Source organism: Excalfactoria chinensis, chromosome 2 (assembly GCF_039878825.1).
Source record: "Excalfactoria chinensis isolate bCotChi1 chromosome 2, bCotChi1.hap2, whole genome shotgun sequence".
NCBI classification, from domain to species: domain Eukaryota; kingdom Metazoa; phylum Chordata; class Aves; order Galliformes; family Phasianidae; genus Excalfactoria; species Excalfactoria chinensis.
Genome location: NC_092826.1, coordinates 40574266 through 40602036, shown reverse-complemented (window position 1 = coordinate 40602036; position 27771 = coordinate 40574266). Strand labels below are relative to the sequence as shown.

The window sequence follows — 27771 nt, the reverse complement described above, 5'->3', positions numbered from 1 at the left end:
GAATAATGTCTTCAAACAGGTTCAGGAGTTGGGAGCCTCCACAACTACAGATTGTCCTGAATGTTTTCAGTTTTTTCCCTTATGGAGGAAGACGCATTCTGTATTTTGCTTTGAGATCTGATTACAAACTGTTGTTTTAACAATGAATGTTTTGTCTCCTTACCTAGACCAGTTCTGAGGTCACAGTTCATCTTTCTTCTTCATAGACTGGAGGCCCCACTGAATTGGTTTGCCAATGCCGAGTGATTGCTCCTTGGTACAAACCTGTAAGGGAAATCAGCAATCAGTTGGAAGACAGCTGTACTGATAAGGTTCCATTGATCTTTCTCATGTGCCAACTCACTATCAATTAGAAGCATCCTTTGCTTTCACGATACTTCTTCCCTGCCTTTACCTTCCATACTGTGGATGGTCCCAATGACAGGGTTGGCCTCAGTTACTGATTATAATTCATGTGGCTGTAATTAACAGCCTGATAAAAATGTCTGAGTCAGCGTTCAAGAAACCTAGATAACAATAATGTTTGTGGTGAGAACTTTAATAACTCACTATATTTGATGCAAAACAATGGTAAAGGATTGCTGTTTACAACAAAAAACATTCATATCAAGGATTAAATTTCACCCAGTGTAGCAGTGTCCAGAAAACGATGATTTAAGAATTTGTGCTCCATTTTGAGGAAAAATAATTATGTCCTCTTTAAGAGAACTTCTACTTATCATGATGTTCACCAGCACAGTATAATCTGAAACGTTGCTGTCATTTTGCAACATGCCAGAAGCAGTAAACAACGTAATATGGATACACTTTCAAAGTAAAGTAGTTTTTAGAGAACATTATTGTGGGTGTGAGATGGTCAGGTTAGTTTAGAAGATCCTGGGGAAGAAATGATCATGTAACTGTTTTCAAAACTTGGGAAAAGCTGCTCCTTATATCCTAACTTTTATTTATGTGTTTGCAAGTGAATGCAAACTCAGAGAGCCATCGTACATTCTTTCTAATCTGACTACTGCAACAAATGGTTCTTAGTAATAGTTGTTAAATAGTGTATTTTTCAAACCTTTAAACAGATGCTACAAGTATCACTGCAGACCACCACTATGTTCTGCATTAAATGTTATGTTTAACAGGACGACTGTGGGTGGACCTGGGTGATGAGATTGTGGAAAGGATTGCGTGGAAGGACTGGTAAGAAGGACTGAACAAGTGATATAAAATGGATATGAGTTAGTGAACCATAGAATATTCTTCTATTTTTGAAAATCTTAGATGAGTAATTGTCAACTGTGCCATCTGTAAGTAATGTGGGCTTCCAAATTTGTGGCAATTAAAACCTCCTAGCATCCCACTCCAGCCCTATATTTTATTATGTGTACAAGTCAATACTGAAGGCTAATCTTTTATGACATTAATCGTCTCATGAGGAGACATGGGATAAATCACAGTAGCCCTTCCTCTCTTCACTCATGAAGATAAATGCTATAACATGATGGCTGATCTTTGTTATGACACTAACCATTATATATTTAGCAGAGACAGCAAAATCCCACTGACAGCTAACAAAAGAATTCTCTCTTTATATGTTCTATGAGAAGACTGTATTTCTTTACTTCAAAAACATGACTTATCATTATCTGCTCTCAGAGCAATGTAAGCAGTAGATCTGGGTTGTGCCACTGAACATGCAGTGATGTCATGATCAAATAATAAAAACTCATATGAAACCATTATTATTATTTAACCAGATGAGGTTTAACAAAAGCAAGTGTAGAGTCTTGCATCTAGGTAGAAATAATTGCATACACCAGTACAGGTTGGGGGAAGACCTGCTGGAGAGGAGCTCTGTTGAGAGGGACCTGGGCGTCCTGGTGGACGACAGGTTGGCCATGAGCCAGCAGTGTGCCCTTGTAGCCAAAAAGGCCAATGGCATACTGGGGTGCATTAAAAAGAGCGTAGCCAGCAGGTCAAGGGAGGTGATCCTCCCCCTCTACTCTGCCCTGGTGAGGCCTCATCTGGAATACTGTGTCCAGTTCTGGGCTCCCCAGTACAAAAAAGACAGGGATCTCTTGGAAAGAGTCCAGCGGAGGGCCACAAAGATGGTGAAGGGCCTGGACCATCTCCCCTATGAGGAGAGACTTAGGGAACTGGGCCTGTTTAGCCTTGAGAAAAGAAGGCTGAGAGGGGACTTGATCCAGGTTTATAAATACCTGAAGTGTGGGAGCCATAGTGGTGAGGCTGGTCTGTTTTCAGTAGTGCGTGGGGACAGGACTAGGGGAAATGGGCTGAAACTTCAGCATAGGAAGTTCCGCACGAATGTGTGCAAGAACTTCTTTATGGTGAGGGTGACGGAGCACTGGAACAGTCTGCCCAGGGAGGTGGTGGAGTCTCCTTCTCTGGAGATATTCAAGACCCGCCTGGACGCCTACCTGTGCGACGTGGTGTAGGGAGCCTGCTTTGGCAGGGGGGTTGGACTCGATGATCTCTAGAGGTCCCTTCCAACCCCTTCAGTTCTGTGATTCTGTGATTCTGTGAAATCATTGTGCAGCTCTGAGGGAAGAATGTATATAATGCACAAGGACTGTTCAGATGCTACTGTTTTGTATTGCCAATTGTGATGAGAAAGTATAATTCCTATTAAAACAAAACAAAAACAACCAAACAATGAAGAAAACATCAACAACAAAAACAACCCCACCATCAACCAAACTGCAGAGCTTTCAGGTTTGTGGAGGTTCTGTTTCCTATTTTGCCTCCAGTACTTGAACAGGTGGGCTGCAATTGTGAGAGATTTTTTTTTTTCCCTTTTCCCTGGCTCTATCATTTGCTGTATGCCTTTCAGGAATTTCTTTCCATGTTTTCCATGCGTTAGACAGAATCTGGTCTTTCTTTCAGGGATAAAGTTTCTAAGAAAGACTCTTAGTCATTTTCTGCATCTCTGCTTACATATTAATCTGAAGGGAGCAGTGCTGTGTATCATCCTGTGAGGGAGAAACAGAGCAAACAGCTGAGTTGTGGAGTTTATGGACTTTCCCTGTGAGGTGAAGAGGATCAATGGCTCTTATATTGGCTTTTCACATAAGCAACAAAACGTGCTGCAAGTTTCATGAGGTAGTTTCTTGCCATTTATCTCACAGAATTAAAATGGAAGTATAAGTGTATCAGTTTTATTTACACGGTTATTATCATCAGCCATATTTTATTAGCATGAAGAGAAGTTTTTCTTGGCAGCTTAAATGTATTCACAGTACATCAGTGGAGTCAGTGTCATCTGCAGCATGAAGCTTGACTTGTCTTTTTAGTAGGTGATTTTTACCTGGTTAAAATACTTAAAATGGCCAGAACTGATAGGTAAGAATATTTAGTTAGAGTGCGTACTTAAAATGGTTGATTTGTATTCTCCTGTGATTCCAGACTCATTATTTTTATTTTTCTCCATTTTTTTCTTTTTTTTTTCTTTTTTTTCTTCACCTTCTGGAAATGTTGGATCTGTATCTTTAGGACACTGTCGAACAAGATAAGCTCTGGTAATAAAGCAATGGCAACAAAACCGGCGTAACTGTCACCTCTTGTTAAATCTGCTGCATTCAGAGAGTAGCCAGTAGGAATTTTATTTCTCACATTAAAAGTAACCCTTACACATTACATTTGCCTGAGGAAATTAAGCAATGAAGGCTTTTAAAACTAGCACATACACATTTTCTCTATTGATTTTTATGTGAAGTTTTACTCTTCGTATTTTTTTATTTATTTTATTTTTCTGTGCTGAAACATTGGTCATACAGCAGTGCTTTTGTCAGCATGTAAAAAAACCAAAAACATAAACAAATGGGTATCGGCTTTCAATAAAGCAAACAGTATATAGGGAAGTAACTATGGTTGCAGTTTGGTGCTTCTTATTGTTTTTGTATTGTTCCATGTGTAGTGATGAGCACGTTCACGTTGCTGGTAGCTCTTTCTTCTGTTATCTGTAGCATAAAGGCAGCTGAAAGGGAACTCGTATCCATTCCACCCCATTAGTCTCAGTCACCTAAGCATGGCCTCTCTTCATTTTGTACAGAGGGAAGAACCAAAGGGGAATTTTTATCCCTGCTGGAATTAGAGGCATTTCAGGATTGTGGCCTGTTTGATCATTGAACTAGTATAGATTTCAGTACATTTTGGGGTGATCAAGCTGGTTTTTGCTCCTGGTTCCTTCTCTGGAATAACAATTCATTACTGTAAACAGCTTTGACCCATGTTTTTCACCTGACTGCACTGATACTGAAATTGAAACTTTTATACTAATTTTCTAAACTTAATAGATGAAAAGTATATTCTACAAGCTGTAGAAGGTTTACAATGCAATTTGACCTGTCAGCATCTCAGAGCTACAGTGTGCTGCTGGCTTGCTAAGTACATTTGGGCCACCTTGGCCTTGAAACCTGTGTTTGGTTCTGGGGAGCCCACAGCAACAAAACATATCTGTATCAATGAGCTAATGCATCAGGATGTAAAGAACATAGGAATCTACTGTGAGAGTGTACTGTGGTAAAGAACAGGGAAGAAATTTTTTGTGGTTTTTTTTTTTTTTTTTTTTTTTTTTCAGTAGGGATGTGGAAAGGTTGCATGTATTGCAGTACCTCAAAAGGCAAGAGTATCACTTTGTGGACTGAGAAAGGCTGAGCAAAGAGATGCAATGGGGTGCTGTGATATAAAGTGAGAAGAGGTAAGGCTTGCATGGCTAAGCAGAAGTCTTCAGGGACAGTACTGCACCATCAGAGTTTGGATGCTTTGCCACTTGAACTAAAGTTACTGCTAGTAGTTCTACTAATAGTGGAACCCATTCCAGGTTAGAAAGTTTGACATCATGCTCACTGGGATATGTATCTTTGATCCTCATCTCACGCCTCCTGTTGATAGAATCCTGCATACTCAGTGAGTTGATCCTGTTAGAGTTAAGGAGGTGTTCATGGACCTGTGCCAACAAATCCTTTCAATGGAAGTTCCTGATTGCTCAGGCAGACTGCTTACATCAGTAGGGAGAGAAATATGAAGGCCTACTTTTCTTTCATTATATTAGACCAGATTTGTGAGTTGTTAGAGGATGCCAGTTGTCAAGAGTTGAAAACTTTACATACATTTTCTTGTGTGATGGATGAGACTGCTAGCGGTGCCAGTATATCTTTGCTGATAGGACTTTGGCTTTTAAAAGTAATAACATGATTATATTTTTAATTCTAAATGATTTGTAACCCAGTTTCTCTTGAATTCAAAATGTCAAGTATATGGTTTATTCAGAATTTCCAAAGCAACACTGCTGCCTTTCTATCAGTTTAAAGTGTGAAGTTGTAAATGGATAAATAAAACCAATAAAAGGGTTCAGAAATCTCAGAGCAAGCTTCAGACAAGCTGCTCAGAGTAATGGAGTGAAATAAAAAAACACTTCTTTCTTTCTCTTTTCTTTTGTTCAGTAGTTTAGGAGATAATATTGCCTTGTGTGTCTGGTGGGTTAGAAAAGGTAGGCTATTTCAGACCAACTTGCAAACAATTCTGCATTAGAAATTGTTATTGCCTCTAGTTCATGCTAATGGAACTGTGCTAACATGCTTTTGATTGGAAGAGGGCTGGGGAATGTGGATTCGAGGTGTGCTTTAACCATTTGAGCTTTCAATGTCAGAAGCTTTACCTTGGAACCTAAAATAAGTGTGGATTAGTAAGCAAGCACAGAAGTGATATTAAAACTTCATTTAATATATTTCAGCAAGTTTAGGTGTTTTCATGTGGTTATCTTGCTCTTTTTGCATCTTTGTTCCTTTTCTTGCTTGATTTTGCTTTTCTTTCTGATGTAATGAAGCATGAATTACAAAGACAATTGTGTAGTATAGAGCATGAAAGACATCCGTGATGAAGTGCAACTATCTCTGCTCAAATTTTGTAACTTCCTTACAGTAACAGTGTTTGCATAAAGACAAAAGGCCTGTGAGGAGAGTTATTACTCCAATTTCATCTTCTTTTAATATTTTAGTACTTGGAAATTACCCTTTACCTTTCTCTTAATCACCATCAGCAAGAGCTCCATGAACCTCTGAGAACTGTTAAAATATCATAGTATCATCATAGTATCATAGTATCATAGTATTGTGCGAGTTGGAAGGGACCTTAGAGATCATCGAGTCCAACTCCCGGGATTCGAGCCCTCTGTGTAGCAGAGCGGCACTTCTACCCCCTGCTCCACAGGGGGGATTCGAACCCGGGCCCCCTGGTGTTGCAGACGGGAATTCTACCGCTGTAGTGTATCTTCCCTTGTTATTCCCTCTTTCCTCTTCACATTTTGTATACCCTTTCTGCTCCCAGTCTTTCTGTTTTCTCTTCCTCATCCATCTCTATCCAATTCTACGTCCAATCCGTACCCTCTCCTCTCCTAACTATTTACCCATCTTTCTTTGCACAAAGGGCTTTGAACTTTTACCAGGCTGCCCATAATTCCCCAATGACTAAAGCCGTTAATCAAAAATGAATACAAAAGATTTGAGTGGGGCATTTCCCACAATAGAAGTCAGTCCTCCTGTTAACCTCACACAAGCAGCTGGAAAAGACAATGCTGGATTTATTCCAGGATGCTGTTCTTGTACCCTGTTCGGAACTCCATCTTTCAATTCATTAACTTAGGAATGGGTGTCTAGAAAAGATGATGCATATTCTACTTAGGAGAAGGAAAGATATTTTTCTGTTCTTCTATTTACCCTTCTCTTTTTGAGCAGTAAAGAATGTCTGTTGCGCAGTTTAGCCTTACTTGTGTTTTAACTGCAGAGTGGGAGCTCTGGCAATAACTGTACCATTCCTTTTTCTCCTCCTGAATTATTTAAATAACGTTCTAAAGAGAACTGCTTCAGTTTGTGCGCAGTGGCTCAGCATATTGTTGGACTAAGCAGATATGATAAAATGATTCTGAGTTTTGTCAGCAGTCTGACCTTCAGATCCCTGTGGGCAGCTTGCAGAAAAAGGCTTGCCTCAGTCTCACTGTGCACAATGATCAGTATCACCAAGATCACTGGACCAAGCTGCTGCTTTTGGACCACAGCAGTGTTTCGATCTACACTAGGTTTGTCTTTAGAAGCATCATTTTCTGTCAACATCATGACTCCTAGACACAGGAGTAATGGCTATTTCTCTGGCAAAGCTTCTTAATTTTTGCAGGACAATGTGAGAGGCAAGCTTTACTTTCTAGTTTTTCTTTCTTCATGCTGTTCCTCTGCTTGTGTTCCCTCTAGTGGCTGAGTTGCAAATGGTTGAACAGATCTAATTCAAGCATCTCTACATGTAAACTGAATTGGCCATTCTGTCCTTTCCATAGGTTATCTGAGCATACAGAATTTTCTTATGATGAGCTCAGAATTTTGAGACTTCTTCAGAGTCCTTTTGTTACCAGTTCACTGGAAAGCGCCTTTTCTCCAGTGTAGCACCTGACATTTTTTGAGCAGCGTAGATGTACATAAGATACATGTCCTGCTGAGAAAGGGAATTTGGATTTCTTCTTGTAATGGGTAACTGACAAGTCTTTTCAGCTGGAACCGGGAATGTGTGTGTTCATGGCATTCATGCAGTTGTTTAATATTGCTGTAGTTGTGCATTGGTTTGTGCAGGTCAACCAGTTTGTCAGGCTGCTGCCAATTGCAGGGAGGTTTGATTTCTTCTGCTAGTGCTTTGTAGGGTCTAAATTGCCTTCTCTTTGAGGTATTAACCAGAGTTGGAATGAACACCAAGAATGTGTTCAGTGCAATGTCTCTATCTGTTCTCTTCTAGGTTATCCTGATGGGTATCTAATCATTTGTCCCAGTTATTTAGTGGCTGTCCCTTTTTAAGGCTGTAGTTGAATGGCAGGAATAAATAGAGCATATTTGATCCTCGGTGATAGAGGTTGCAGTCAGTGAAACCATTCTTCCACCACTGTCCTTTGCAGCAAAACACATCAAAACAATCATAGTTTTCATGACAGTCCTTTGGCTTATTTTAATTCCAGCATTATTAGTCACTGCCCATACACTGCATGAGTGTTGGTGGATAGAGTGGGAAGAAGGAGAAAGATACTTGAAACAGATAAAGGCTTCCTCCTCCAATGTGCATTAGTTTGTCTGACCCAGCAGTCTGTGACTCAAGTATGCTACTGCATTTTAGTGTTTTATTTGCCTTAAGGGACAGTTAGTAATTCATTTTGAAGTTCTGATATTATTTTTAAAAGTCTAGAAATGCAAAAAGGATTGTGGGCTTTTAGTAATGTTAATGGTGAGGTATGGAAACAAGAGACACTCGTGCAATTATCAGTTCAGTGTATTCATTAGCTCGCAGACTCTTAAATAATACTCCAATGCTATATTCCATAACTAGAGGGAAGAAAATATTGGGGTTGTCATTAAAATGTTTTTTCAAGTAATTATTTATTTGTTTTTTTTTTACTGTGATAAATGGTTAGACTAAAAGATGCAAGTGGAGAGTACAAGATGGAGGGGGTAGAAACAGGCATCCTAGCTAAAGTTCTCTTAAATTAATCTTTGTTCTGATAAAGAAAACCTAATCAAGTGCATGAGAAATGGTTTTCAAATTTAGTGTCTGAATTGGAGAATTTATGCTTTCCAGTTAGGATATGAACAGTTCTTTAAATAACAGGCCTCTGTTTAAAGGGTTAGATGAAGAGAATTAAATTCATAGGGTGTATGAACTGCAGCCCACGCGACATGTCCAGCAGTAAAATAAGTCCACACAATGGGCAATTGTTTGCTCCGGCACGTTCAGCCTGTCTAACATACTCCGCGTCTCAGTTTGTCATTATACCCTGAATGTGTTCCCTTCATACTGTGGTATTTGAAATCTGCCCTGTGGGTTTGGTTAAACTTTCTGTAGTAGTGTTATGCATCCTGCTTGTTGGTTTCATTGTTGTTCAGTGAAGATGATCTTCCATATCCCTCTGTCTGGCCATTGTTTCTACAACCAGTTCAGTGCAGTTTCCTCAGCACAAACTGCTCTCCCTTCTCCATTGTCCAGGACGGCGGACTGCTGATGTTTGCGTAGTCTTATTGTTTCCTTCCCATTACTGTCAAACACACGTGGTAATACTTGGCTCTTTGATTGACTCTACAGAGTAGGATGTGATGTTGTAGAGAAGGGGACAGGGCTACCCAAATTTTCTCACTTGCAGGGAGGAGCTGCCCAGGTGTGCTGAGGGGCCTGTACTCAGGAAGAGAAACAGGGAATCCTCCACAGTGAGTAACCCCGCTTTCAAGTGCAAACAGTTTCCTTCATAGCTGTGTCCAGTACAGTGTAGTTTTCCTCTTCTGTTTTTTCCAGTTTGCCCTCTGGAATGTTCCCAGTTCAGTTCCGTTCCCTTCTTTTCCCTGTGTTTTGGTGTATTCTCATTTGACTTTGTCCCTTATCTTTGTTGACTTTTCAAAGGTCAAACTTTCAATTTTTTCCTATATGTAAATCTCTTCTCATCTTCATCTTAATCTTCAGTGTCATTTTTCCAATGTGCTTCATCGTTCTCTCCATAATATGTCATACCATTTCTCTTGCACTGCTGTGCAGCGGCCCTTTTCTCTGTGCAGTTCTTTCTGTGCTTACTCATTGTCATAGTCTTTCCTATCCACTCTTCTTTCTCCTTTCAAATCATCTTTCGGTTTTCCTTTCCTGACAGGTCCCTTTTGAATCTTGCCTATTGATGTACACGAGATGAGCTCAGTTCAGCTCCTAGACCTTTTCTAGTGCAGCCCTCACTTCTGCATTTTTCTCTGTGGAGCTGAAAGTTAATGGATAAGAAGCTCATCTGCAACAAAAGAACCAAAGGATTTGGTAAACTGTGTTTTGGATGAGAAAGGGGAGAACAGGCAGCAGCTGGCTAGAATTATGAAATGATGGAAAAGGGCAGTGCTGGTCAATTGGTAGTGAGTCGAGAGGCTTTGGCTTCATATGAGCTGTTTGAATTACAGCTCTGCATGGCTCCCTTCACATACTGCTGACTAGTGTGATATGATTTGATGGTTTCTAGTGGGCAGGTATCCACACAGTACTAGCAACTTGCACAATTGCTTTTGTTTGTTAACTACTAGAGAGAAGCTCAGGATCAGGCGAGACTGAAAACTGAACTGGTGTCTTGTTTGTCCATTGTAGAAATGCAGGTTCTGGCTGAGATAATGTTGGTGAGATGCTCTGGGAAGCTTGCATTGCTGTTGCTGCACCTTTTACAGTTGACTGAAAGGTTTCCTTTTCCAGGGCTGTCAGTCTGGCACTTCACCTGAGCGAAGAGTGGCCGTTTGTTTAACAGCTAAAAAATGATTGGGACAAAAGGAAGTGGGAAACCAGAAAATTCTGTACAAAATGACTGTATGTGAAAAGAGGAATGAGTTACTTCGGGCTTGATTGGAAAAGGCAAAGGAGTGGAAAACTGAGTTGAACTGGAAAATACACTGCTCTCTGTCATGTAGCATCTTGTGTGCTGTGATTGTTCTGACTACTTCATTTTTCACTGTTTTTGGAAACAACGTTTTACCCTAGCTGAGTCAATTCTTTTTTGTTTGTTTGTTTGATTGCTTCTGAGGTCACAATAAAACCTAAGTGTCAAATATTCAAATGGCCTCAGATAGTTCTAATGTAGTTTAAAAAAAAATAAAAGGAGAGGGGGAGGGGAACATCACGGCATCACAGAACTGTCAGGGTTGGAACACGTCCCATTGTTTCTTGCTTTTTGTTTGTTTTCCCTTCTCCTTGGAAGAAATTCTGTTGCTCTTGTTGCTCTGTGATGAAAGTAGTTGCGTATTTCAACTTTTCATCTGGAACCTGGTAAGAATTTTTCCCAGGCAATATTGCAGATGAGGCACACAAGCAGAAAGTAACCCTGAGTCTTAATGCAGTTTCCTGGCCTTCCAACAGACAAAGGACTCCGATCTCAAGACTAGCATTCCTTGTCTTTTGCAAATGACTGTATGAAAACTGCATGGTTTATAACCTTACAGATCCGCAGGACAGCTGTCGTGTCACTTATACATTTATTATTTATTTTCAGGCATTGGAAAAGTATCCCAACTCACCAATGACCGCAAAACAAATACTGGAAGTCATTCAGAAAGAAGGGCTAAAAGAAACAAGGTTAGTGTTTATATGTTCTGTGTTTTTACTGTCTCTATGAAAACTGTCTAGGAATGGTTCACAAAACACAATGTGCTCGTTAATGGCTAAATTAATTTCCAGTATCAAGGTGGGAAATACAGCCGATGGGTTTTATTTCTTACTTAGTTCAAAGCTAATGATAATGATAATTGGCTGGCTTAACTGTGTACCTGTCTAATGGCCTCTGTAGGCCGGCTCCAGTCTAATAGTGTCTTCAGAAGAACAGTGAGAACTGATCAGAAAGTGTTGCTGCTTACTTATGTTTCAAGCCCCAAGCTTGGCAACACCATTGTGCATGAAGAAAAAAATGTAAGGTGGAGTTTGCGGCATTCTTTCTCTAATTTAGGCTTGTGATCTTGCCCTTAAGTTCTTCTTATGACATGGTGGTATTGTCTTATGGTAACAAGGAAAGTGAATAGAAGGAGAAGAATGTTTGGACACTGAGAACTGCATGGCTGCAGAGGTTGAATCCCGAGTTGCTCAGTAGGAGTGTACTTTGGATGTAGATTTCAGCTAGAATTATTAAGTTGTTACAGGTTAGGTGGGTTATCCAAAGTCTGTGGAACTCAAGAGTGGCCTTCCATTACCTCCAGTATGTTTTGAATCAGGTAAGTATGATTTGCTTCAGATGAGCATACCCCTTTCCTGTTCCTCAAAGGTGATGTAGGTCTTCTAGTGACCCACAAAGGGGAACTTGGGCAAGAAATAAAATCAGGAAAAACTGCTTGGTGGTGGTCTTCCACAAGAAGCAGTTTCCTGTCCTCCAAATTATACAGAGATTTTTTTCTGTTTTAAAAAATATTTTTTAATCATTACATGTTGCTGCCTCAAAGCAAAAGGATACATTTGCTTCTATTTTAATTATATTATTTTATTATGGCATCTAAAATCTAGGAAAAGGGAATTTCAAATTCTTAGAAGAGTCATAGTGCTGCATTATGTCCATTACTTCTGAATTTTTATCTTTTGAACCAGAATTAACAATGGTATATATTTCTACTGAATTTCATTGTTGTTCCTAAGAAACAGAATACTCAGAGTGGTCATTTACAGAGCATAACCATGTACTGTTTTCTTTGTATTGTCATAACATGCTTGTGATATCTGTATGTTGATGAAAGTGCAGAAGAGATGGTGTGCAAGTTGATTTTCCCCCTTTTTACAGATATAAAATGCATTAGTTCTTGCCAAGAAGTTTCTTGAAGTATATTTGGCAATATCAAGGAAACAAGGGAATGAAAGATTTTGAAAATGAATGTCCAGACATGTGTTATGCTGCAAAGATTTGCATACTAAAAAAAAAAAAAAAAAGAAAGAAAAAGAAAAAAGAAAAAAAATATCTGTTTTTATTAAGATACTGTTTCTCACAGCAGTGAATATATTGCTTTCTTCCTACTTCCTGTGATATGAGACAACTGTCTGGGAGCAGCTTGCATGCCTGATAATAGTATTTCTTTGTTATTTTAAGAATTCTTGTTTCCCTAGACAGTGCGTAAATAAAATTTTTTATGCAAAACCTATGGGAGGCAGTGAAGGCAGCATTTTAATATGTTTTAAATATAGAAAATGTAGAATTGCTGCCGAATAAATAATAGGATAAAAATTCCTTTATAGAGTTGCAAAACCAGATCTCTTTCATTACCTAAGTATTTTAGTAAGTGAGGATTACAGGCAAACAGGAAGGAAACTGAAGTTCATACTGTCCTGATGTTTATTTATGGTATATGCAGGTATATGTGAGTATACAGTTCATTGCAGGTTGCCATATGTGGCAATGAGTATGTAGATAAGTGAAAAAGGATACAATTCACCATTCTTTATTTGTATGTGAAAAATTCTGTATGTGAAAAATTGTGTAAAGTTGCACACTAGGTCATTCTGCATTTATTAGTGTAAAAAATCTAAATTGTGAAAGTAGAATAAACGAAGATATGAAATCTTTATTTTGAATTTTTAAAGTGCTTAGTTTCTCATTTAGCTTCTGATTTTATTCAAAAGTTGTGTTTCTGTAACAATTTAATGTTAGTTAAGCACAAACTTGCAAATTGTCTGGATGCCTGCCTTAATAAGGACAGATAAGGTATTCATACACATTTGCTCATTGGGCCTTTCTAAGTAAAATTTTGCTTTCACAGTTCTTAAGTCTAAAGTCTCACATTTACTTCATCGAGCTCTGCAGTTTCTATCAGTATATTTTTACCAGTATGGTACCTTTGTCATTACTGAAGGTGATCCTTCTCGGTCTTTAGGCTGCAGCCAGCTAAGACGACTGAAAAATATAGATTTGATGATATGCAGTCACGTAGTCAGAAGCCTTAGAATGGAGCTAGCACATTTTATTCTGTAATGATTTGTGTATTTTTCCAAGTCTGGACTTATGCCAGCATTATGTTACTACATTAATATAATGTACTAATTCCTTTATACCGATTATCTTTGTCAGTAGAACCTTGGCAATCCTAAATGAAGTTCTTCTAAAATTCTTGTTTCTTCTGTTCCATTTATAGATGAATGAGATTAGTTGGCTTAGTCATTTTTCAAATATATTGCAGCAGTAATTAATCTAAAGCTTTTTGCTGTGGTAGTAAAGCTGAATGAATAACATATGAATTTCAGCAATTTCATTGTAGTCATTACATGTAATCTTTAAAAATACACCATCAGACTCTTCAGGCTTTTCTTTTGTTTGTTCGCAATAAAGACATCCAAGTTCTACGTTTATATTTTACTACTGAAAATGTTAGATATAATAGGAGGAGAATTTCAAACTTGCAAAGCAGATATAAGTTAAAAATTAAAATCAAAAGCTACTAACGTAATGTGAAAGGTTATACGCTTACCTAGGTTCACATATCTTGGGGGATGTATGACTCAGTTTTGCTTTTTAAATATCTTCCTTCCTGTTATGATGATCAGTTGGCAAATATTCAGCTGGCAGAGCAAATCTTTTGCTACCTAGAAGTATTAAAAACTTGTATGGTAAACCGTTTGGGAATGTAGAAATACATGGTGTTCATGGGGTGAAGTGGGAAGTATTTATGAACACATGCGCACCTATTGATTGCCTTCCAGACAACAAATCTAGACATGGTTTCCACTAGGCAGAAAGCTAAAAACAATGTTGTGACCCAGTGTTCTTGTCCAAAAATGTGTCTGTTCAGATCTTCATCTGAAGGGACTGCATGAACCTTTTGCTACTGGTGAAGGGCAGCTGCGATACTACCTGTGTGAAGTGTGAGCAGGTGGATGATCTGCTCAGTATTATGGCAGAGCTCGAGGAGGGGGAGAGGTTAAGGAGCATCAGGGAGAGTGAGAAATAAATAGATTGGTAAGTCCTATCCATACCTGCAAGAAAGGCTCTGGGGTGATACATTCCGAACAGTGGTGGACTCCCTGCCCTGTCACTGAACAGTGGAGAGAAGAGGCCTAAAAAATGAGGAGGAGTGGAAACAGGCCCCAGTTTGGCATTGCCTATCTTCCCCAGGTGTTCCTCCATAATAAGTCTGAAGCTGTGCAAGTAGGGGGAGAGGTAAGTAAGGATAATAGAATCACCGAATGGCTTGGGTTGGAAAGGACCCCAAGGATCATCAAGTTCCAACGCCCTGCTGCAGGCAGGGCCACCAACCTCCAGATCTTTTGCTAGACCAAGTTGCCCAGGGCTCCATCCAACCTGGTCTCAGACACCTCCTGGAAGAGTATCCACTGCCTCTCTGGGCAGTCTGCTCTAGCTAGCACATGTTCAGTTTTTCATCCATCAGAACCCCCAGGTCCTTCTCTGCAGGGTTACTCTCAAGGATTTCTTCTCCCGGTCTGTATACGTATGGGATTACTCCAACCCAAGTGCATAACATTGCACTTTGCTATGCTGAGGTTTCAGAGGTTTGGAGGCTTGCCAGTGTGACTTCCATCTATGAGAAGGGTTGTAAGGAGGATCTGTAAAACTACAGACCTGTCAGCCTGACCTCCATGCCAGGAAGGATTATGGATCAGATCATCTTGAGTGAGATCACATGGCACGTGTGGAAAAACCGGGAGATCAGGCCCAGTCAGCATGGGTTCATGAAAGACAGACAGGTCCTACTTGACCAACCTAATCTCCATCTATGATCAAGTGACTTGCCTGGTAGATGAGGGAAAGGCTGTTGACATTGCCTACCTAGACCTCAACAAAGCTTTTGGCACTGTCTTCCATAGTATTCTCCTGGAGAAGCTGGCAGCTTGTGGCTTGGACAGGTACACTCTTTGTTGGGTAAAGAGCTGGCTGTATCACCAGGCCTGGTGTGTGGTGGTGAGTGAAATAAAATCCAACTGGTAACCAGTCATGAGTGGTGTTCCCCAGGGGTCAGTAATGAAGCCTGTCTATTATCCTTTTGATGGCTTTTGATTGAGCACACCCTCAGTAAGTTTGCAGATGATACCTAGCTGTGGATGAAGTGTCGATCTGCTTGAGGGAGTGAAGGCCCTTCAGAGGGATCTGAACAGGCTGGATAGCTGGGCTGAGGCCAGCGGGATGAAGTTCAGCTAAGACCAAGTGGCAGGTCCTGCACTTTGACCACAACGATGTCAGGCAATGCTACAGAGCAGAGTGCAGAGTGGCTGGAAGAACGTGTGGAGAAAATGGATGTCGGTTGATGCTCAATTTAATGCAGTGTGCTTAGGTAGCCAGAAGGCCAATGGTGTCAGAAACAGAGCTGACAGCAGAAGCAGGGAGGTGATCATCCCCCTGTACTTGGGCCTGTTGAGGCTTTGAGTACTGTGTTCATTCTTGGGCCTTTCATTACAAGAAAGACATTAAGGCCCTGGAGCATGTTGAGAGAAGGGCAAAAAAGCTGCTAAGGGAACTGGGATTATTCAGTTTGGAGTTGAGAGGAGGCTAAGGGGAGACTGTATAGCTCTCTATAACTACCTGAAGGGAGGTTGTGACAAAGTGGGGGTTGGCCTCTTCTCCTGTGTAACTAGCAGTATGATGAGAGGGTATGGCCTCAAGTTGTGCCAGGGGAGATACAGGTAGGATGTTAGGAAAAATTTCTTTTCTGAAAGAGTGGTCAGGTGCTGAAACAGGCTGCCCAAGGAGGTGGTTGAGTTCATTTCTGGAGGTGTTCAGAAAACCACTTACATTTGGTACTGAAGGACATGGTTTAGTAGGGTAATATTGATGGTAGTTGGACAGTTGAACTACATGATATTGGAGGTCTTTTCCATCCTTGGTGATTCTGTGATTAAGTCTAACCTCAGTGTTCCTCTTCCGCAGTTCTGTGACCTTGCTGATGATTCTCTGTCTCATATTTTTGATGTTACTGTATAGGTTTAGAATTCCCCCTTTGTCTTAATAAATTGTTTTCAGGTTTTCTGCATATGTTTTTCTCATATTTATTAAGATTGCTTTATTATACAGTCTTTCATTTAGCATGCTTGCATCCCTTCTAAGTTTAGCATTGCTTGTGTATTGGAACTTGTTTCCTTCTGTAGCATAATCTTTTCTCTCCTTTGCTTATGGAAGTCCCATGAGAAACAATGTCAAAAAGCTTACTGGATTTGAGGTAAATTATATCCTCTCTGCTTCTCTATCTACAGAGTCTGGTACTGTGTCAGAAAGGATATTTCTCACAGATTTGAAGTAATTTATTCTTGACAGATATATGTATTACTCAATTTCTTATCTGATGAATGCTTCTAGATTATTTTTATTCCATATTTGAGAGAATTGAGATTAAATTGTTGTCCCAATTTCCCTGCCCCATCTTTTTTCCAATTTTTGAAGCTAGTCACTAAATGTTTTCCAGTCTTTTGGAATCACTGCTGCCTCTTACAAGTTCTCAAAAATAGCTATTAATAATCCTGAGGCTGATCCAGCCAATTCTCAATACCTTACAATGAATTTAAACTGACTTAACAACATCTAATGTTTTTGTTATTTAATTCATTTTTTTTTTCTGTTTGGTATTGGTTTTGTTAGGTGTTTAAGCATGACATCTTTCTAATTATGTGCCAACAAAGAAAAGACACAGATGCTTCTTTGTTTCAGGGAGAAGTGTATGGTGCCACTCTTCACTGAAGAGCAAATCAGTCCTGTTGATATTTGCACTTACATAAATGAACTTTCACCTCATGAGTGGAAAGGGTTTTGCAAGAGATATTATGCATCAGTTCTCCAAGCTACCTGAAGTTTAGTTTTTTGAAGCTCATTTTCTTCATTTTGCGTTCTTCCTTATTTTCCTAAAATTAAAAGAATTGTTCCTTCGTGAATGCTCTATCTTCCCCACTGGTTTGAATCAAACCTAGTACTGCCTTCGTTCCTAACTGCTTTTTAAATCTTCTATTTAAGGATTTTTGTCCTTAACCCAGTCCAGGAACTTGCCAGATGCTTCACTGTGCCTGTGCCATTTTATTTTATTCCCAGCCCCCACCCCCTCCAAGGGATGCCTGCAGAGTCATAACGGAGTATTTAATTAGGTCATGTGCTTTAAAAATATTTGCTGATTCTACCAGAAAAAAAAAAAAAAAAAAAAAAAAAAAAGCTTCTCTGTCGAGTTTTCCCGATTTCTTCTTCTAAAAAATTGTGATCCTAATGCCATTTTTGTTTTTTTCCCCCATTTCTTGTCATTACCCAGAAATCGCCCGTAGGAGCATGAGAAATAATCTAGTCCCTTCCCTTTAGGGCAGCACACTTCAGGGAGGCTAGGGCCAACAGAAGACATTTTAAAACTATCAGGGAGATAAAAATAGGACAGAAGTTAGTATGAATTAGGTGTTTGGATTAGGGAAGAGAAGACTGAGTTGAGAAACAGTAAGTCTTTGGATACATTAAAGATAGGGAAAAAGTAAGGGAATAAATTACTCTGCCTGTCTGATATGGACAGGACAAGAAATAAGGTCTTTAAATAGTAGCAAGAAAAGACTGAGATTAGATGGGAAGAAGATTTTTTCTAATAGATATAACTGAGTTCTGTAATAAGCTGTGAGAAAGATGTGACAGATTTGTAGATCTCTAAAATCAATTTAGTTACTTATCTGTCAGAAATTTTGTAGAATCGATTGATCCTGCCTAGAATATGAGGGAAATGAATTAGTGTTTCCCTTGATACTTGTTTTTCTCTGATTTTTTTCAAATTGATTTGCAACACTAGGACAATATATATTGTGTGAGTCCCAGAAGAAAATATCCAGCTAAACTCTGATAAATGTGCGATGCTAATAGCCATAGGTGATGTGTTGGCTTTTCTGTAGTTTCTTTTCCCCCTTGCTGGGTAAGGCTGGGAAACTGGCTTGTCCACTTTCATGTCTGGAAAAGATTTTCAGTACAAGTTAAAAGCCAATAAATGTTCAAAATGGGGAAAGCAATGCTTAATTTTTGGAGTGTAACTTTAGGCCACAGCTATGTCAGCTATTTATTTTCTTCCTCCATTAAACTCAAGAATGTGAACCCTAGAATGGGATAATTTTGTAATAATTTTGCTGTTCAGCTGGGACAACTGACCTCCGTCTTGTCAAGTCATTTTCGTAGCAGCATAGGACATGTAGGTTAGAAAAGACCTTCAACATCATAAAGTCCAACCATTAACGCGACCTACAGAGACCTATCAGTAAACAGCATCCCTTAGTGCCATGTAGAAGGGCCAAGAAGAGGTTAAAAAACCCTGTTCTCTGGCACGTTTTTCATTTACTAGTAGGAATGCTAAACTTCTTTCTTTTGGCATTTCTTTTTTGATCTTCATTTCAACTATAAGAATTACAGCTTTAGTCCTAATTCCTTAATTCCTTTTTTTTTTTTTTTTTTCTTTTTTCTTTCTGCATATTTTGTATTTTTTCTAGGCAAGATTAAGCTATTGATTTATTGTTGTGACAGTAGACTTTCTGAAGAGTGAAAAGAGTTGCTTGCCACGGGCAATAATGCTGTTTCTTCCTCACGTTGTTGATAATATCTATCATGAATTATATCATAATACATTAAGTCTTCTGAGCCTAGGAAAGCAGCAAAGTATGCCCCTAATAAATCTCGAGATACTCTTATTAGCTTTTCACTCTTTGTGCACAAATATTAAACTGGTGGGTTAGGTACTTTGAACTGCTGAGCAGAGTCAGCAGTGGAGTAAAACACAGGATCTGCAGTCTGTCTTTAGCTCTGAAGTGAGATCATACTCCTGAAAATATTACCCTTACCTTTGAATCCTTTGATCTTTTTCACAGTGTCTCTTTAAGCCTTTGAATACTTCATCCGTAGACCTATTGACTTAAAAATAAAACCCTTTTTGAATGTTACAGTTTTCTGTAAATAGGCCAAATGAGCTGGCTGCACTCTTCTCCTGTTTACCCTGAGTTCCTTGTTTTATTGCTTATGCATGTAGACAGAAATTTTTACTTCCTTTCTTTGTGAAGTAATTCCAAGTTGTCATTGTGATCTGTAATTATTAACAAGTCATTGTTTTTATCTTACACTTAGAAGAAAAACAAAACAAAACAAAAAAAAAAAAACAAAAAAAAAACCAACAAAATCAAGTGCTCTCTAATAACCACAGGCTCTTAAAAATTTCATTGAAAGAACCACAGTTTTTTGTCTCAAGACTTTGATCATTAAAGGAAGAGCACAGACAGTTAAAAGGCTTCTGTGGTTGTGTGTGTCTGATAGAATTTACTTGGGAGCCTTTCAGCTGAAGGAGAGTGGTGGCTTGTCTTGAAGGTTGTTATTCCCAGGAACAGACAGAAAGGAAACTTCGATGGGAAAAGAGCAAGACAGCCATTCACATCCTTTTGCCTGGCATTATGAAGTTTTTCCTTACTCCTCTATAAATGTGACTTTTGTTCACAGAGCAGTGAAAGAAATGCTCTTTCAGTTCTACCTGGTTTTCACTTCAAACATCTCTTTTGAAACACTTTTTGTCCTGTTGTAGCAAGGAGCCACCCGTTTTAGTAGGCAGTTATGATAACTGTGTTTCACTGTGTGAAAATCTCAGACTTACTTCTTGCCTTGCTACTCTCAGCCAGCTTAGTTTATTGTTGTGTGACATTATGTTGATGACATGATTTTTGTTTGTCAGTGATGGCCCTTTGTGTATATATTTATGTATATGTATGTATCTACATATATTTCAGTATAAGATAAATTGCTACATTCAGGTGTATTTTTGTCTGAACCGCCATTAGCTTCATTTTTTCTCTGTATTTCAAGTTTTAAAAATTGTGTGGCTTGTTTTTGTTTTAATGTCTTTCCTCTTCCTTACATGGGACAGTGGGAGGGTCTCTATCTGGAGACATCAATAAACAATCCAGTAACATCAGCCTGCATGTTTGATGAGATTGCCTGTGTTGGTTTGGTGGTTTTTGTTTGTTTTAATAATGCCTGTAGTAATGTGTACCCTATATGTTACAGGCAGGCTAAAAATCATACTTGTGTCAAATGCAAATGCCTTTGTTAGACTTATTGAGGTGTGGATTTAATTTTGGAAATAATTTCATTTGATAAATAGCACAGTGTAAATAAGAATATTTTGAGTATGACTTAGAATACTTTGGAGGATACTGTTCTTTCTCTTAGGAATATTAATAGTGCATATATAAGAAGGGAGGATACAGAAACAAAGTAAATTCTTTCAAAGTTAAACGAAGAGTTAAAAATAAATGAGGTCTTCTGCCCTCCTACTTCTGATATTCTATGCAGTAAACTGGTGCTCCTGGTGCATTATCTCTACAAGTTCATGTCTACGTGCAGTCTCTTGTCCCATGAGTTTCTGCTTCAGGAATCCTTCCCTCTTTCTTAAACTAGGTCACCAGTCCCATGGTCTCCAGTTACCCCAGTCTGCTGTCATCTGTTTTCCCTTCTCACATATGATGGTCTCATTTGACCATCCTGTGTGCCTGAAATTTTTAAAGGCTAAAGTTTTGGCATCACAGATGTTAGTATTTAACTCATAGTCTGGCTCAGGACCAACCAAGCTTTCTTGTTTAGCTTGATTCCAGCATGAATTTTGAGAAAATAAAAGCCCAGTTCCATCGTTCTCTAATGGCTGGGACCCTCAACATATTATTTAGGAACAGTTTAGGAAGGTTCATTTGGGATTCCATTTATACTATTTCCCTGATTTCTCAAGGTTTTTAAGTTTGTGCCTGTATGCTCAGTTGAGATGATATATCAGAACAGTTAACTCTCCCTTTTATTTTCTCTTAAACATATATATATATATATATAATGCTATTCTTACATTTCCATATATATTTATACTCATATGGTATTCAGTACTTCAGTTTTTCAGTGAGCTAAATGTGTGCTAAAACACACTGTAACCTCCTTCCATGAAACTGATAGGAAATACTGCTGCTTGGTTTTTATTTATTTATTTATTTATTTTTAAGATCAGCAATAAAGTGGCTTGTTTTAAATCTATTAGCAGCTCTCCAGAATGTGTCTGTGAAGAAAATAGGGAAAATAGGAATCCAGACCGTGTTAAAGACTTGCTTCCCTCTTTAGTTATTTGGGTTTCTGCTCCTTCCACCCAAATCTAATCTGTATTTTCTCAAAGAACGTTCATTATGCTAGTGCAGTGCATAAAGCTCTTATTTGTTTGGTGTTTTATTGGTAAGAGAGAGTGGCTCGTATGATCATTAAATATTAAAGTTTAATAATTCAATGGAAGCACTGACATCTTAAAGTTAATCTCTTTTACTGTAATAGGAAAAATGATGGTGCTTAAATTTTGTGATGTGATAAACATGTTTCAGCTTTTAACAGTCTGTATTGCAAAATATTTTATCTTTTGAATGCATGCCCAGCTCCCCTTTATCACAGCCTACTTTGCTGAAATTAAGACCTACATAAAATATATTAAAGGCATATTAAAATAATCATTATTTTTAATAGAAGAGGAAATCCAACTACTTAATTGTAACAAATAACAGATAGCAATGCAGAGACTGATGTACTAAGATTTTTTTTGTGTGCTATAAAAGGCAATGCTTCCCATTAGTGGACATTTTATTTTGAAGTAGGTGGGCATCAGCTGTGAAAAATAAGCAGTGTAAATTTCTCACCAAATTCAGTGCTGGCTTAATTACTTTATAATAAATTCCTTCTCAATATATTTGTATGTTTAATGCAAGAATGGAAGTTGTATTTTCTTTTCCTGATGCCATGCCTCTCAGTATAGACTACTCTAGTCCAACCATCCTCCCATTACCATTGCTACCACAAGCCACTAAACTATATCTCATAGCTCCTCATCCAGATTTCTCTTGCCAGGGGCGGTGACTCCACCACCTCCCTGGGCAGCCATTCCAGTGTCTGACCACTCTCTGAGAATAAAAGTCCTTTCTTATGTCTAATCTAAACCTCTTCTGGTACGACTTGCAGCCATTTCCTCGGGTCCTGTTTGTTGCCTGGGAGAAGAGGCCAAACCTCTTCTCATCACAACCTTCCTTCAGGAAGCTGTAGAGTGCAATGAGGTCTCCCCTGAGCCTCCTCTTCTCTAGGCTAAACAATCCCAGCTCCCTGAGCCGCTCCTCATAAGACTGGTGCTCAAGACCCCTCACCAGTTTCATTGCCCTTCTCTGGACAAGTTCCAGGGCCTCGATGTCTTTCTTGTAGTGAGGGGCCCAAAACTGAACACAGTACTCGAGATGCAGCCTCACCAGAGCCTAGTACAGGGGGATGATTACCTCTCTGCTCCTGCTGGTCACTCTATTTTTAATACAGGCCAGGATGCTGTTGGCCTTCTTGGCCACCTGGGCACATTGTCGGCTCATGTTCAACCGAGCATTGACCAATGCCTCCAGGTCCCTTTCCTCTTCACAGTCATCCAGCCACTCAGCCCCAAGCCTGTAGCACTGCATGGGGTTATTGTGGCCAAAGTGCAGGACCTGGCACTTGGCCTTGTTGTAATTCATGCCATTCACCTCAGGCCAGTGATCCAGCCTATCCAGATTCCTCTGAAGGGCCTTCCTACTCTCAGGCAGATCGACACCACCTCCCAACTTGGTGTCATCTGCAAACTTACTGAGGGTACACTCAATCCCCCCATCTAGGTCATCAATGAAGATATTAAACAAGTTGGGCCCCAGTACCGACCCCTGGGGGACACCACTCGTAACAGGTCACCAGCTGGACTTACCTCGATTAACCAGTACCCTTTGGGCATGACTCTTCAGCCAGTTCCTTGCCCAAAGAAGGGTATACCTGTCCAGGCCATGGGCAGCATTTCCCCAGGACAGTACTGTGAGAGGCCATGTCAGAGGCTTTGCTGAAGTCTAGGTAGACTACATCAACAGCCTTTCCCTCATCTACCAGTCTGGTCACCCAGTCATAGAAGGACACAAAGTTGGTCAAGCACGACCTGCTTTCATGAACCCATACTGGCTGGGCCTGATCCCCTGGATGTCATGCACATGCCATGTGATCTGACCCAAGATGATTTATTCCATAACTTTCCCTGGTACTGAGATCAGGCTGATGGACCTGTAGTTCCCCGGATCTTCCTTATAGCCCTTCTTGTAGATGGGAGTCACATTGGAAAGCCTCCAATCCTCAGGGACCTCTCCAGTTAACCAGGTTATGGCAGAGAGCAGCTCAGCAGTCACCCCCATCAGCTCCCTCAGCACCCAAGGGTGGAGCCCATCTGGTCCCATGGACTTGTGGCAGTCCAGATGGAGGAAAGGCTCTCTAACTGTCTTCACCTGAATCACTGGGGGAGTATTTTATGTTCCATCCCAGACTTTCAGATCAGGGCATGAAGTGCCTTGAGGATAACTGTTCTGCCCATTAAAGGCAGGTGTAAAGAAGGTGTTGAGGACCTCAGCCTTCTCCTTATCCTTGGTGGTCACATTCCCCATTGTATCAAGTCTGGGGGAGACATCTTCCTTGGTTCCTCTCTTACCATTGATATATTTGTAAAAGGATTTCTTATTCTCTTTTACTGTAGTGGCCAATCTAAATTCGAGTTGGGCTTTTGCCATCCTAACTTCCTCCATGTATACCTTAGCAACTTCCTTGTAATCTCCCCAAGTAGCTTGTCTCTGCTTCAAGAGGACACAGACTCTCTTTTTCTTCTGGAGTCTCAACAATAGTCCCTGGTTCATCCACATCGATCTTCTTCCCCTATGGCTCACATTATGGCATTCAGGGACAGCCTGTTCTTATGCTTTTAAGATTTCCATCTTGAGTAGTGTCCAGGCTTCCTGGACCTGTTGACCCTTAAGGAGCAACTCCCAAGAGACCCCAACAACAAGCATCCTGAACAGGTCAAAGTCCACCCTCTGGAAGTTCAATGGAGTGGTTTTGCTAGTCACCCTTCTGACATCTCCAAGAACAGAGAATTCTAGAATTCTAGATGAGGCCTTCCACATTCTACAGGGTGTTTCATCAGTTTATTTATTCATTCTTTGCCTGTGGTTGTATAAACCAAAGCATGACTATAGAGAAGATGGGTAGATAGTTGTGTAAGATCTTTGGTTTCAATACCTCTATCAGCCTGCTTTGCAGCTTTTGACTTAAGAGGAGCTAGGGCATAGAAGATCTTTCCAGTCCACTGGAAACATGCATCTGCTATTGTCCAGAGCCAAAACTTTCTAAAAGTTATATGTGAAAGTGAGATTTGACAGAATGTGTTATTTTTCCATCATTGTTCTGAAATGAAGATCTGCCATATAAGTGATGAACTAGCATTTTTAAGTAAGAGCCTCAAGCAAGACCTGCAAGAAAGCTTAATATCAGTCCATGTTAGCTAGAAGCACAATGCAAGAACTATTGTTTGCTAGTTATCAAGCCTGTTTGGCTCTCTTGTGCTTAGAAAAGGCAAGAGTAATGTTTCTCCTTTAGGAACTGTTTGGGCAAAAGAGGCTTAACACATAAGCCTGGCAGTAGTAGCTGTATATATATCAAAATTTGAAATACAGAATACGGTGGACATCAGCTCAAAGGAGTCATCTTTTGAATGAACTCTGTGGTAAAATATTCTTTACAAAAAGAGTTAAAGCTGTTGAAGCTTAACAACCTGCAAGAAAAATTTGAGTAACCTAAGAAGCTAATTTTTCTTGCAGCTGTAGAATGAATTATTCTAGGTTTCAACTTATTAGTTACCAATTGAAATTTCTTTGTTGTGGTTAGATATATTTCACATTTTTGCTTTGGTTTCTGCTTTCCACTTTTGCACTGAAAGCTTTGTATTTAAACCTATTGTTTATTACTGCTTTGAATTTCATTTCTTCCACGGCTGACTTCTGTTGTCTTTATTTCTAAGCACTGTCTTAAGGGACATGCACAACATCCCAAAAAATGGTATAATCTGTTTTTTATGCCACTTCTAGTATTCCACAGAAAAAAACAAACAAGCAAACAAAAACCCCCTCAAAAAAAGCAACAAAAACCAACCCAAACCTAAACTGAAGTACAACACAGTCAATTCATTACAGATTTTCTGCTAAGTATTCAGTAAATTGTCAACTATTTATTTTCATTATAAGCGTATTCCTCACAGAGCAGAAGCATAGCCATTTCTGGCAGACTGAATTAAGTGCATTTCACTTGAATGTGGAGGAAGAAAACATTGTCGAGCTTTCTATGAAAGTGTTATTTTCTAGTAATAATTTATTTTCTGGATAAGCTTTCTATGAATGTCTTTATATTTCTGTAAAGATACAGGCACATTGTTCAGTCTGTGTGTAATTAAAATATTGTTTAACTGAAGGAGAAAAAGTATGGAAATGTTTTTTTCCATTTTTTTCTTCATATTGCCTGAGCTGAAAAATGTGCTGGTTCTCTCAGTCATGCACTAGCACATTTCATTTAAAATTTTATGATCTTTTCATAGAGTGAGGGCTGAAAAAAGCCTCTGAATTCCACTGTCCAAGGACTATAGCAACCATCAGGTATATTTATTTGGTAAATCTGTTACAGACGTGGTTGTTTTGTTTGTTTTTTTTTTTCCCCAGTCTAAGGTTGATTGATAGCAATTCCATTTAATTTTATTTGAGTTTCATATCTAGTTTTCTTAATTACTATGAAATTAAATGACATGCACAGTCTTCATTTCAAAACAGAATTATTATGAGAAGTGCTTAAACTTCTTTGGCTTATTTACCCTAACATTATCTGAAGGAAAAATACGTTTTAAGCAAGATATTATTTTCTTTCGGGAGTATGGAAAATTTCCATATTCTGTTTGTAATTCATATAATTTGTCAGCGAAAGAGCCTGTTTTATGATGGCTGTGTGCTAAATCCTATAATTGTATGTTGTATGACTGGCAAATATTTACAGTGTTCACAAAGCACTAACAAGCAAAATGTATATATCAAGGAAAAATAGAAATAAAAGAAAAATACTGGATGTATGATAGAATCACAGAATTACTCAGGTTGGAAAAGACCACAAAGATCATCAAGTCCAACTGCAGCCTAACCATAGTACCCTGACTCTTACAACTATCTGCTAAATCTTATCTCTGAGCACCACATCCAAATGGCTATTAAACACATCCAGGGACGGTGACTCAACCACCTCCCTGAGGAGCCTATTCCAGTGTCTAACTACCCTTTCTGTAAAGAAGTGTTTCTTAACATCCTACCTAAACTTACCTTGGTTCAACTTGAGGCCATTTCCCCTCATCCTGTCACCTGTCACCAATGAGAGGAGACTTGCCCAGCTCTCACTGTAAGCACCTTTCAGATACTGGAAGAGAGCGATAAGGTCTCCCCTCAGCTTCCTCTTCCCCAGACTAAACAGCCCCAGCTCCCTCAGCTTTTCCTCATAGAGCTGATTTTCCAAGCCCTTCACAAGCCTCAATGCCCTTCTCTGGACCTGCTCCAGTACCTCCCCATGTCTTTTTTGTACTGAGTTGCCCAAAATTGAACACAGTACTCAAGGTGAGGCCTCACCAATGCTGAGTACAGGGTCACTATTCAGCCAACTGTCCATCAGCAACAATATGAAACTGTTCGTGTGCTGTTTACATGTAGATGTACATAGAGATACGTGTTTGTACACTCACATGTTTACATACATGCATATAAACTTGTAAATCACAAACCTGTATTCACAAATATCCTCTGCTCTGTTTTTCTAGTAGCAAAGACTGTGTGGGAAAGAGCACAGAACATTACAAGGAATTGTTTCAGTGTTCCCCATAGCTAAAAGAAGAGTACAAAGGTCTTTTTACTGAATTAATTTTGTTTTCATTTTATCAGTAGTTGTTTAACAGCTGTGGCATAGGAAGTATGAAAACGTATTTTGATATACTTGCTCAACACAGTCCTGTGAACAGTGAATAATATTCAGGATTTCAAGATTTCTGAAAGAAAACATCTTTTTTTGTTGTTGTTGTTGTTTATTTGCAACTCCACTTTCTGTCAACATAAATGTAGTACCTGAGGATTTTCAAATGGATTGTATACAGTTGCAATCAGACATTCAACTCAAAAAAACACTTGATTGTATCTTTTTACTAGACCGATGTCTTAGCAGAGAGAAATATCCCTCTCTTCACAGTCATGCCTTATTCATGTCATCGTTTTTTTTTGCAGTATGTTTCTTTGTGAACAGCTGTTTTCAAGGATGAAGCATAAGAGGAATAAAATTAGATCAAAACCTCTGACGGGCACCTTGAGAGCTCACTAAGAATTGCAGCCACTTCCATCAAAGCAGGCAAAGCAGGG

General features: G+C 39.3%; 1 protein-coding gene across 1 annotated transcript in view; it reads left to right on the top strand.

Moving 5' to 3' along the window:
- ASXL3 (ASXL transcriptional regulator 3) overlaps window positions 1-27771 on the top strand; it is a 133115-nt gene that overhangs the window by 16053 nt on the left and 89291 nt on the right. Inside the window, exons 2-3 of the mRNA XM_072327683.1 lie at window positions 11033-11115; window positions 11377-11379. Of these exons, the coding sequence (XP_072183784.1) occupies window positions 11033-11115; window positions 11377-11379 (86 nt within the window). The remainder of the gene's footprint in view (window positions 1-11032; window positions 11116-11376; window positions 11380-27771) is intronic.